The sequence below is a fragment of the Crocodylus siamensis genome, chromosome 13, assembly GCF_052110815.1.
Source record: "Crocodylus siamensis isolate JL-2025a chromosome 13, ASM5211081v1, whole genome shotgun sequence".
In the NCBI taxonomy this organism is placed as follows: Eukaryota; Metazoa; Chordata; order Crocodylia; family Crocodylidae; genus Crocodylus; species Crocodylus siamensis.
Window position 1 is genome coordinate 13,915,714 of NC_143407.1, and position 12,961 is coordinate 13,928,674.

The 12,961-nt window shown below is 48.7% G+C and overlaps 1 protein-coding gene across 1 annotated transcript in view; it reads right to left on the reverse strand.

Annotated features, from left to right (window-relative positions):
* Window positions 1-12,961, reverse strand: part of LGR6 (leucine rich repeat containing G protein-coupled receptor 6) — a 216,498-nt gene that overhangs the window by 146,244 nt on the left and 57,293 nt on the right. Inside the window, exon 2 of the mRNA XM_090025815.1 lies at window positions 2,063-2,134. Within this exon, the coding sequence (XP_089881941.1) occupies window positions 2,063-2,134 (72 nt within the window). The remainder of the gene's footprint in view (window positions 1-2,062; window positions 2,135-12,961) is intronic.

A 12,961-nucleotide genomic window follows, 5' to 3' on the forward strand; every position in this document is an offset into this window, starting at 1 on the left:
CAACTTCCAATTACTTTTCATATTTTCCTGTTTAATTTTTTCCTCCCAATTTCTTTCGCGCAGAATTATTTTTGGCCATGGGAAATTGGCCCCTTCTAAAAGTTAAACATATTCATATATTCCCCGTTACGACTATATTCTGTTTGCTTATAACATGCAATCAGGTTATAATCATTTGCAGTGAGGCAGCCAGCAACTGTGTACAGGAGGAGGCTGAGTAAGAGAAGTCATCCTGTTAGGACATAATAAAATATTGTGTCCACATTTTAAATAGGACAAGGAAAACCCCAAGGCAAAGAGCTGCAAAACTAATACAAGGCCTGAAAAATCTGTCTTCCAGTAAGAAACCTGAGAAACTCAGTGTCTTTAAGTTCCCCACGTGGTTACAGTATCAGCATGATTTTGGCATGGTCGATAGAGTTCTGCAGGGTGAGATGATTTCTGATATTGGAGGGCATTTAAGTTAAACAGGCAAAGGCATATACATATCTGATGACTAGAAGTCAAAGCAGACAAACTGATGCGGGAAATCAGGCAGACATTTTTAACTATCAGATGCCCAATTACCAACGGCAGTTTCAGTCCAGACTGAGTGTGTCTTTTTCCAAGCTCTGCTCTTGCTCAGTAAAGGTTATGGTCTGGATGCAGATATCCATGAGTGAGGTTCTTAAGCCTCTATTATGCAGGATGGTCAATTAGATGATCATAAAAAAATCCCTTCTGGCTTTAAAAATCTGTAGGGATCCATGAACCTTTTCAGCTGCCTCTTTCCTTATTCTCACTAACTCCAGGAGTGAACAGCTGTGAGTCCTTTCTAAAGAACTGCTGCACTGTTTTGAAGATCATGACATTTCGAAAAAAATAAATGAAAGGTATTGGTTTGTGGGCTTCTCTGATGCTTTAACCTTTAGGTAATGCTGCTTGCCCAGCAGCGTATATGCCCCTGTGTGTGTGTAAATTCGACCCTATATAAACACACCAAATTCAGGGGCATGTGAATTCCTGTTCTTTGGGAAATCCCAATATTTGGGGGTAGGGAGGGGACATGTAAAAAATTCAATATTTCAAAATTTCCTGTGAAATTAAAAAGTTGAATGAATAAAAAAGTTGTATTTCAGAAGCATCAAAACATCTTCTTTGGACTTTTCTATTAGAGTAAAATATTAATAACAACATATCCTATACATTAAATGTAATATATACAAAACCAGTATGACAATGAATATCTCAGTCTAATATAAAAGTGCTTCAATTTTATTAAAAGTGTCTTTTCCAATGAAAATATATTCTGTTGAAATTCTCTGCCCAGCTCTAAGATTAAGCATGGTACAAGTAGCCATAGCAGGGGCAAGCCCTCCAGGTGCTGCAAGGAATTATCCTTAGAGAGTGACATTCAACTTGGGCAACGGGCTACGCCATTAAAACCCTATTTTCAGGGTTTACCTGTGATGTACATGGCTTCTATGCTAGCCCTTTGAAAAGGGTTTAACTTGCAGAACACGTTGCTTGGCTTCATCCACTCCTGGCCTCATGGTGTTATTTTTCTGACAGCATTGCTATAGCTGGGCGAGTAGGAAAGGGCAATTTGCATTTTTACAGCAGGATCTCACCACCTTCAATGCAGCCTAGGATTTTTCCTGGGTTCAGATGTCTACATTGCCTCAGCCTCAGTCTCAGAGGTCCTGACCTGCACTCCTGTCCCCGTGCTGCCATTCTAAATTTCAAACTGATAGGAAATCCAGAAAGCAAAGGGCGGTGAGGGGATGTGTACGGACAGCAAGGTGAGCAGAGTTGTGTGTGGGCTGCTTTTCTTTGGGTTAGGATAGGCACACATAGTGTCTCTGATTCTGCTCTGCTGATCTTGCATCTTTTACAATGACTGATGCCAGGGGAATTACTCCTGATTTCCATGAAGGGAAAAAAATGCAGCTCCTTCTGACCTGATTTCTCTCTGCTCCTCACTGATGCCACTTTGGTTTCCTTTGTAATCCATCCCCCCTCCACCCTGCACATCATATCACCCCAGAACACGTTATGCTGTGTGTAATAACACCATACTTACAGCTCCCCCAGGAAACGCATATGATGAAAAGTGTTGGGCTGCAGTTCGCTAATGTTGTTCATGCTCAGATCACTATGGGAGAAGAAAGACAGAAGCTCTGATCAGTCATTATTGGCGGCTTGCACAGAATAAAACACTCCCCCCCGAAACAGTCTCTGTGCAGCACCCATTCTCGGAGGAGGAAAGAGATGCCCTTTTGGAAGGCATCTCAGACCTAGTATGGCCAGGAGAAATTCCCTCTTAGCTCTGCCTGGCGACATGAGTGCATAAAGCAGGATGAAAGAAATCCTCACGTTAATGAATCCTGTGTCCTTCTGTGGCATCTTTCAAGTGAACTTCTCAAGCACTCCCCGGATTCTGAAGGTACCAAAGGGTTTAGGGCCCTGTTCACTCTTGCAGAAATGAGAAGTCAGTAAAAGGTGTGGAGCATCTGGTCCTCACCATTACCTACACTGCCCCCTCCTGGGAGACCCTGTTAAAGAAGCCAAACACAACTGCCCTGCAGGGCAAACCTGGGAGGTGAGAGCTAATTGCTGGTCATTGCTTGCAACCTGGTGAACGAGCCCTCTCCAAATGGGGAGCAGCTGTGAAAAGGTGCAAGGCCAAAACCAAGGGGCCTGCAATTTGTTCCACTTTAAATTTGGCGGCAAAGGTCATGCCATTCTTTACATAGAAACTTGTGTCTCTCCAAGGCCTTTGGCTGCAGCTTGGGTTTAATACCTGACATGTCCCCTCTCAGGGGACTCTGTACCTCATTTGCAAGGCAACAGACTTGACTGATCTAGTAGGTCTTTGTCTCAAAACCTTCGTAACATCATGTGCCATACATATAATTAACAGTAGCAGCCCTGCCCTCTTGAACAACCCTGCAATAACAAAACAGTGTTTGTTATAATATAAATCAAGAGCAAGTCTGTGCCTACAACTGTATGTTTGATCCTTGCTCTTAAAAAAAAGCAATCAGAAATTGCTGAGGCCCAGGTCAGGGCTGACATGGCTAAAAACAACTGGGAGCTCAAAGGTGGGGCAAAGTTCTCATGTGGGCATGAAGTCGAAGGTGAGATCTCGTATGGGTGCAGAACAAGGCACTGGGCTCTGGACTTAACAGGATGCATGCAGGGCATGAATGTCCTCCTTAGAGTTCATCCTTCAGACTAGATGCATATACATATGTGCTTTCATACACACGTATCACCCAGTTCCTTATGTGGCGGGCCAGTAGGGGGTGCTCCTGCGTTGAGCCACCCACCTCACTGCGCCCAACCACCTTCCAGGCTCCAGGTGCCTCCCTGGGGGCGCCTCATGTCCGGCTGACCCCCTTCCTGGAGCACACTCGCTAGCCTGGGGGTAACGTAAGCTGCCACCACCCCAAGAAGGGACTCTCTTGGCCCCGTGTCCTCAGGGAAACACAGGCCTAATAGTCCTACGGGTACTCAACCCAGCACAGGCACTTGGGGCACTTCCCCAAATCGGGGGCTGAAAAGGCAAGTCTCCCTTAGTTCACAGACCTAAGGGGCCTCTTAAGCATAATTCAGACCCACCCCTCAATAAGTCTCCCACACCGGTCACAAAGGAGAACTTTATTGATTACAGGGGTAGGGTGAAAATAGGGTACAAGATAGAGCAGTATCATAGAAATCCCATAGAGCAAAACAGTGTGGCTGAGGTAGCCTTTTGATCATGCATCTGAGTTACTGCCAGCTAGATATCGAACCAGATCTCAGGTAACTTATTCACAAGCATCATACCGAGGCTGTTGGAGATCCCCTCTGGAGGCAGGCTGTTCCTCGCTCATGGGCTATAGGGGAGAGAGCCAGTTTCAGATGGTTTGGCTCCTCTCTGAGTCCCCCACATGGCTGCTGCCCCCTCCTCCTGGGCAGTCTTAACTTATATAGCCCCTGTGACCTCATTCACCCGGTCCAATGGAGGCCAGCACCTGTTGGCTGTTGGCCAACCAATTTGAAATACATCACTAGTTGCCGGGCAGACTCTAGCCCCCCAGGTAGAAGCCCCTCACCCAGGTAGGTGATACCAGTCCCGTAGGCAGAGGGAGCAGGTTTCCCCCCTCCCTCAGGAATGTAGCCAGGTCAGTTTATCTAAAGAGATAGGGTAAAGGTGTGTCTCCTCTGCTGGGCCCATCCTCATCAAATTGTCACAGCACAGAGATGTTGGGAAGAAACACAGGTGGCTTCCTGCCACACTTCCCCCCCTCCTTTAAAAGTTTTGACACCTAGCTTTACAGAGCTATAGATACAAGCATGCTTTGTTTGGAAGTGTCGCCTTTCACACCTAAAGAGAAATTACACAACACATAATACAGATCCTAACAATAACACATATAAAACATGATAGCACATTCAGGAACTCCCCCACCAGAGCTCTCTCAGGCGGGTCTGAGTCCATCCAACTCACTACTGAGAGTCCTTTCGTGACAGGGCATCTGCTATCACATTCTGGCTTCCCTTGATGTGTTCGACCGTGAAACTGAACTCTTGAAGCTGCCAGGCCCATCGTTGCAGCTTGGCATTGGTGTTTTGCATTGTCTGCAGCCACTGCAGTGGGGCATGGTCTGATAGGACGGTGAACTGCTGCCCCCATAAATAGGTCCTCAGCTTGTTCAGCGCCCAGACAATTGCCAAACACTTCTTCTCGATAGACGACAGGTTCTGCTCCCGAGGGATTACCTTCTGGCTTAGGTACACCACAGCCAGTGCTCTTGTAAGAGTACAGCTCCTAGTCTTGAGGCATCCACAACCACAGGTGCCTCGGTGGAGGTCAAGGCAACTGCCTCCGGGTACCGAGTTGCGAAATCCACTAGAGTCAGGATGTATTTCTTCTGGGTTTTATGCCTCAGAGGGCCCACAATGTCTATCCCCACTCGTTGGAAGGGTTGATCAATGATAGGGAGTGGCTGTAGGGGAGCCTTTCTCTTGACCCCACTTTTGCCCGTCCGCTGGCATGTCTTGCAAGATCGGCAGTAGTCCGTCACATTCTGAGCAATTCTGGGCCAATAAAAGTTCACCTCCGGCTAACGGCACATCCATTCCCTGCCCATGTGACCAACACACGGTAAATCGTGAGCCATGGAAAGCAATCGTTGTCTGTATTTACGAGGTACTATGATCTGGCGATGTGGCTCCCAGGTCTCAGCTTGGTTCTTTGGTGCCCAGAATCGATAGAGAAGTCCTTTATCCCAGACCACCTGTTCCCTCTGCTCTGGGGTGAACTCAGTCTCTTGCTCCTGAGCCATCTGCCAGAGGTCCTCCAAGCTGGGGTCCTCTAGAACCTCCTGCTTGAACTCCCCTTGCCCGGCTAAGCAATCAGCAGGGAGTTCGGGTGCTCCTGCAGGGAGTGCACCTTCCCCCTCTGGGACTTCCTTGGACTCCTCCCTCTGCCACTAATGGACTAGACACCTCCCTGGGACTGTCACTTAACCCACCCTCGGGGTCACTAGGTCCCTCAGGGACTGGTGTGTGATTGACCTCTTCAGGGGCCTCTCCCACTGCAGCCAATGGTGTGGCTGTCTCTTGGGGAGTTTCTAACTCGCCCCCTCTAGCCTTTCTGCTCTGTTGATGAGTCACCGCATTAATACGGTAGGGCTCTAGCTCTGGCACCTGGTCCACCTCCCGATGCAGGAGTTCTAGATCAATAATATCCCGTCCCACCAGGATGGGGACCGGAGCCCCTTCCAGCACACCCAGTTCTATGCACATCACACAGCCTCTCCACTCCATGGGTGGACAGGTTACCTGTACCTCAAATGGTGGGGATGCCACCCCTTGAATGGTAAGTGTTCTCCCAGGGATTATATCTGCAGGTGAAACAAGGTTGGCATTGATTAATGTCACACTGGACCTGTGTCCAGTTCCCCAATAAGGGTTCTCCCATTTATCGTTATCTTGATCCGGTGGGGGGCCATCACCTCCTCTGGGTTTGTGATCCTGTAGCAACAGGCACACCCTTCAGAGGGGCTCGGGTCTTCCCCCTCACTGCTTGCAGCTGTTGCATGTCTGACGGGCTGAGGTTTGTTGCTTAGCTTTGGGCAGTTGGGCTTGATGTGGCCCGGCTCCCCGCAGTTATAGCACCCCCTCTTTTCTGAATTGGGTGGTTTGGTCAAATCAGGGGCCTCCTTATGCTCGGTCTGGGACGGCCCCTTTTCCCCTTTTGGACCTGGCCCTCCCTTCCCCGCTCTTTGGCACACTTTCTGTTCCTTCCCAAAGTAGGGAGGCTTCTTGTCTGGCCCCTCACGATTTAGCATCAGCTGATGCACAATTTCAGCGGCCTCTTGGACGGTTTTGGGGGCCGTATCCTTGACTAGGGTTTTAATCTCCCTCGGACAGCAGTAATGAAATTGATTCAGTGCCGTGAGATGGAGCAGCTTCTCTCTATTGTCAGCCTTGGCTCCGTCTGCCCATTTAAGGAGTGCATCCCACATCAGGGCCACAAAATCAGCCATTGTCTTCCCGGGTTGTGGGCGGATATTCCGGAATTTTTTCCAGAAATAATCCAGTCCTAACTTGAACCTTGAAGACACGGCCTTTTTAAAGGCATCATAGTCATCAGCTGCATCCGAGGGCAGGCTGTTCAGGACCACTGCCATGTCACCTTCTACCAGAGCAGCCATGTACATCATGAAATCTCCCTTGGGCACCCTCCACTGTTGCGCTTGCCTTTCAATGATGCTGAGGAATATGTCAGGATCATCTCCAACTCGGTAGTGAGAGAAGGCTGGGGAGTTCAGTTTGGGGTATCCCCCGGGCGCTCGTGGAGGGCCCACATCTCCCCAGTTGGGGTGCAGATGGACTACCTCTAGTTCGTGCTTGCGCTTGGCCTCTGCCTCTTGGTGCTGGTTTTCTCTCTCTCTTGGCGCTCAGCCTCTTCACGCTGGGCCTCCATCTCCACCCTTTTCAACTCCAACTCATGCTTGAGCTTGCATTGTCGCTCCTCAGCTTCTAGCCGCATCTGGTACCTCCAGCATTCCTCCATAGGAGGCGATTCCTTGGAGGGCTGCAGACTTGGTGTGTGGGGATGTGATTCTGGGGAGGGCACAGGAGTTCACATGCATGAAGATGTGGCTGAATCATTGTTGCACAGGAGTTTAATGAGATCTTTCTTTAGCCCTTTCTTCACTTGAAGGCCTCTCCCTTTTGCCAGTTCTTTTAGTTTGGGCATGGTCATTTGGACATACTCGTCTGCTATCCTGGCTATCTACACTATCCAGTCAACCCAATGCCAAATTAGAAATTGTTTGCTCAAGGGATTTCAGTGACTTTATTCCTCTCCCCAAATTATGCCTCTAATACAGCAGGGTATTTGTATCCCACCACTACCACCATGTGTGGTGGGCCAGTAGGGAGTGCTCCTGCGTTGAGCCACCCACCTCACTGCACCCGACCACTTTCCAGGCTCCAAGTGCCTCCCTAGGGGCGCCTCGTGTCCGGCTGACCCCCTTCCTGGAGCACACTCGCTAGCCTGGGGGTAACGTAAGCTGCCACCACCCCGAGAAGGGACTCTCTCGGTCCTGTGTCCTCAGGGAAACACAGGCCTAATAGTCCTATGGGTACTTGACCCAGTACAGGCGCTTGGGGCACTTCCCCAAATGGGGGGCCGAAAAGGCAAGTCTCCCTTAGTCCACAGACCTAAGGGGCCTCTTAAGCATAATTCAGACCCACCCCTCAATAAGTCTCCCACACCGGTCACAAAGGAGAACTTTATTGATTACAGGGGTACGGTGAAAATAGGGTACAAGATAGAGCAATATCATAGAAATCCCATAGAGCAAAACAGTGTGGCTGAGGTAGCCTTTTGATCATGCATCTGAGTTACTGCCAGCTAGATATCTAACCAGATCTCGAGTAGCTTACTCACAAGCATCATCCCAAGGCTGCTGGAGATTCCCTCTGGAGGCAGGCCGTTCCCAGCTCATGAGCTATAGGGGAGAGAGCCAGTTTCAGATGGTTCGGCTCCTCTCTAAGTCTGAGTCCCCTGTATGGCTGCTGCCCCCTCCTCCTGGGCAGTCTTAACTTATATAGCCCCTGTGACCTCATTCACCTGGTCCAATGGAGGCCAGCACCTGTTGGCTGTCGGCCAACCAATTTGAAATACATCACTAGTTGCCGGGCAGACTCCAGCCCCCCAGGTAGAAGCCCCTCACCCAGGTAGGTGATACCAGTCCCGTAGGCAGAGGGAGCAGGTTTCCCCCCTCCCTCAGGAATGTAGCCAGGTCAGGTTATCTAAAGAGATAGGGTAAAGGTGTGTCTCCTCTGCTGGGCCTGTCCTCATCAAATTGTCACAGCACAGAGATTTTGGGGAGAAACAAAGGTGGCTTCCTGCCACACCTTAATAAAAGAATAAGACACAAGCTGAAAATGAAGGGCACATTCTTAATGCAGACATGGAAATATCTCCTCCCTACATGTACCCCATAGCTATGATTTAATTTTTTGCTCAACTTCTAATTACTCCTTTCTCTAACAAAACCTGTTGACTTCAGAAAGGATTTGATGTCAATGAGGATTTTGCCTGGAAGTTTTGGGTTCTGGAGACCATACAGTTTTCAGCAGGAGCTGGGTGCATCTGTATTGCAGACACTAGACTGAGAATTTACAAGGGGAAAGAAGGGACATATCTCTTCTGACAAAACTCCATTGTCCCACTGGGGTTTCTCTGTGATGGTCCCCATCCTTATCAACATTGACATTTTAACTGAGGGCTTCCAGAGTTAAAAGTAGGAGTTTCTGCAGCATATGGAAACCAGGCCCCTAGCTGGGCTTGTAACAATGCATGTCCCCAGTTGCAGAAGCATATCAGCCAGGGTCTGTGAACTGGGCGGCAAGGCTGACAGCAGGGGCTGGGCCAGCAGCAGCCATGGCTATAGCTGCTCTCGTGCTTCCTCTAAGGGTGAAGTTTCACGTTCCATGTACACCATACTAAATCTGTGGCATTCTAAGCAGTGCTAAAATTACAACATGCTTTGAGGAGTTGCACAGTTTGTTTCCTGGACAGCTCTGACTTGCTAGTAGAGGGATGGTGAGCAGGGGCTTGGCTAGGAGCCAGGACACCTGGGCTCTATCCCTGTCCTGGGAGGAGGGCAGGTGTGGGAGCTGAGCATCTTGGGATTCTGGAGGACTGCAGATTGCTCATTTTATCCCCATGGAACAGACTGAAATTACTCTAACATGAGCTAGGTAGCAAAGCCCAGAGTTAACAGCATGTTAAAGCTTATTAATGTTTGCCTAGTGTTAAAGATGCTCAAAGAGCACTTTGCATGAGTGAACAAGCTTTAACATATGGATGCTGGCATTTTAAGTGACTTTAGCATGGTATAAATGTTAGGGATGTGCGAAGCAGGCCGTATTTGATTCGGATTTGGCCTGAAACACGGACAGGGATTCGATTCGTTGATTCGGATCACTGTCCCTGATTTGATTTGGCCAAATCTGAATCTGAAGATTCGATGCTGATTTGGAGAATTAGCAATTCGAACATAGACATAGCTATAAAAAAAATTTCTACATACCCTAAGGTAGCAGGCACAGCTCATGATCACTGCGATGCTGGGGGCACATGGAGCATCTCACAGGAGTGTGGGCGGCCCTCCATGTGCTCAGCGGCAAACCCAGAAGTGGACTGGAAGTACTTCCATTTCACTTCCAGGTCTACCAGGGACTGCGCTGGGGGGCCTCCCTGCACCCCCCAGACCCAGGAGGCACCAGTCACCCAGCCAGGGGGCACAAAGGGGCCCCCTAGCACGCTACCCAGCAGACCCAGAAGTGAACCCGAAGTGCTTTTGGTCCATTTCTGGGTCTGCTGCCGAGCATGCTGGGGAGCCCCCCACACCCCTATGGGACACTCCATGTGTCCCAGCATTGCAGCACTCATGAGCCACCTGCTATCTGGAGGTACATAGAAAAAACATTTTAAATTGTCTTTATGTCCGAATCTTTCCAAATTGATTTGGAGGGTTCCAATTCGATTCGGAAAGATTAAAGGGTCCTCTTATTTGATATGGATTCAGCCACCGAATTGGGCCAAATATTGCCAAATCAAATCAGGGACTGAAGCTTCACACAGGTCTAATAAATATAACATGTAACTTCACCTTAAGTCAGTGCCTGTTGCCTTCTGCTTGTTATGCTGCTGCCTCATAAGTCAGGCACTGTGGCGGGGAGTAGGTAAAATATCTGCAGCAGTGGGTCATAAATATATAGAAGGCATCCATCATATCAAGGCTGGTCTGAAATTTGTGCTCTTGCCATTGTCAATGGAAAATTTAATTAATTTTTTTTTAACTAACCACATTTATGTGCATGTGGCAAGTGCCTATTATCCTTGTGAAACAATGGAAAAATCATTAAAATAATACAAAGCAAGCATCTGTGGCACAAAATCAAATTCTCATTGCAATTTCAGCATTCAAAAAACACATTCTGAAATGAATTATTTTGAAGTCTGTTTCATAGGGGATTTAGAAAATATTTTGATCTATTTTAGGACAAAATGAGTTTTAAAAGGGCCTATATTTTCCATGAACAAGAAATTCTGGTCACTAAGGAGAAAGGACACAATTTTACTTCACTGTAAACACCCACATGACCCTTTTTTAGCTGTGAAGTGGTGCTACTTGCACTTACGCAGTTTGCAGCTGTAGTCTCCATGTAGCATGCATGCTCAGGGATGAGCTATCTGGGCAGGCACAAGGCTATGTATGCTCATATGCTTTATATGCAGAGCTGTCCTTTTGGAAAATGGCACCCAGGGGTGTACTCGTGCCCCCTCCCCCCCATTGCTGGGCATTGCTCCTCCTCCCTGGGGCTGGAATCAGGTGGGCTGGGGCACTGCTGTGAGCGTGGCAGGCTGCGTGCATGTGTGTGTGTGTGATGCCCCAGCTGGTTGCTCCACGTCACCCAGCCCTAAGGCTGGCTCTGCGTGCATGCTCAGATTGCAGATCTGGGGTGCCATTTGTATGGGTTTATCATGGCCGGGACCTCACCCCGTGCACCTCTGATTGGTCCCACCCCCACCACTGATTAGTGGATAGGGCTGTCTATCATACTCCACACACACACACACACACACACACACACACACACACACACACACACACACACACACACACACACACACACACACACACACACACACACACACACACACACACTCTCTCTCTCTCTCTCTCTCTCTCTCTCTCTCTCTCTCTCTCTCCTTGGTGCTGATTGGTGGCCGGGGTGGGGCCTCATGACAGACAGCCCTCACAGCCAATCAGCAGCCAGCTTGCCTGCTTGCCATACTAGGCGGAGTGGCCAGAAGAAGTGCTGGCTCCCATTTTATTTTTAGTAAGTTTTTTTTCCCCTGCAGATTTCACGATCACCCAATGTCGACATTTCCGCAAAATCCATGAAACCGCAATTTCAGTAGGTCCCTACCAATCACAGAGGGGCCGTCACCCAAGAAATCAGAGGCTCCGAGTTCTTAAGCCCTATTTGCCCAGAGGGGTGACTCTGCACCCCTCTGGTTTTGTAACCCAGTGCCTTCGCCACCAGGCTGCACATCAGCCCCTAGCCAGCTCCTGGAGCACTGCTTTTGAAGCTGAGCCACTGCCCCATGTATTTACTATTCGTTAGCTAAAATGGATGGAGGGCAAGTGGAAGAGGGGAGTTTCTGCCCCATCGAGAGCAAGGTTTCAGGACACAACGCCAGCACCGCTGCCTTACAGGAAAATCAGGCCTATCACTAAGCAATACATCCTCTAGTTCAGGGGTCAGCAACCTACAGCCACAGGCCCGATCCAGCCTGCCAAGTGATGTCAGCCAGCCTGCAAAGTCTGAATATTGGTAATATTTTGGCAATGGGGCAATTTTGTGGCATTTCAGCAGCAGGGTGCTTCTGTGGCAGGTTGTATACATGGCAGGAAGAGGTGGCAGCTGGGTCAAAAGCAGCAGCCCACCTTGGACTGAGCTGCATTATTTCGGCCTGCTGCTCCGAAATGGTTGCCAACCCCTGCTCGAGTTTGCTCACTTCCTCCCGAGCCCACCTATCTCCCTCTCTTGGCTGCCCAAGCACGAATGGTGAGATGTCTTAACTGCATTGTTCGAGCCATTCTCTTTCACTTGATCTGTTTGCTTTCATTTAATATGATTGTCCAGATTCCTACGATTTCCTTCCATCAAAGCATGTGTAGGGTTGCGGTCTGAATCGCTAGAAGGAAGGAGCTCTTTGCCGCCATCGCTTGGCAAACTGGAAGAAGAGTCAGCCCTTATTTGCATGTTCATTAAGCACCTTCCCAGTGCGAGCATCTCGGTCAGTCCGCTTAAAATTCATTTAAGTTTTGGGTGCAGTAGAAACGAGATCTTGTTACCCTGCGCGTATCGATAAAAGATGAAAGAACGACACTTCATATGTCTGAGTAAGAAATCGCTATAACTCCTAGTACAACCTTGTAGCGCTGGGCAGCAGAACTGAGACTAGAGAATAGCTTCTTGACTTAGGGAAAGGCCAACTTTTTGTCGTCAGTCAGTGTGCACATGATCCTGAACTCTGGTTGCTAGTGGTTCATAAAGCCCCAATGACAAATGGGAAGCAGCAAGGCTGGGAAGTGGTGCACTGAAGGGCTGTTTACCCTTTGAAGTTTTTACCGGGAGGTGAGAAAACTGTGGCAAAGGTATGCTGTCCAAGTTAGTGGGTGGAGGGCATGTGTGTGTTTTACATCATACCCCACAAGAATTTTGATGATTTCCTGTTGTGTATTCCCATTGAATAATGTTTCCTTTGTGTTAGATTCAATGCCTGGGAAAGGCAGAGACCCCCTGGAAAAGTATTTCGCTTCTCATAGGTCTCGGGTGGTGGGTGTACGCATGTAAATTTTGTGTAAATTTTGAGGTTTTTGTAAATGTTGAGATG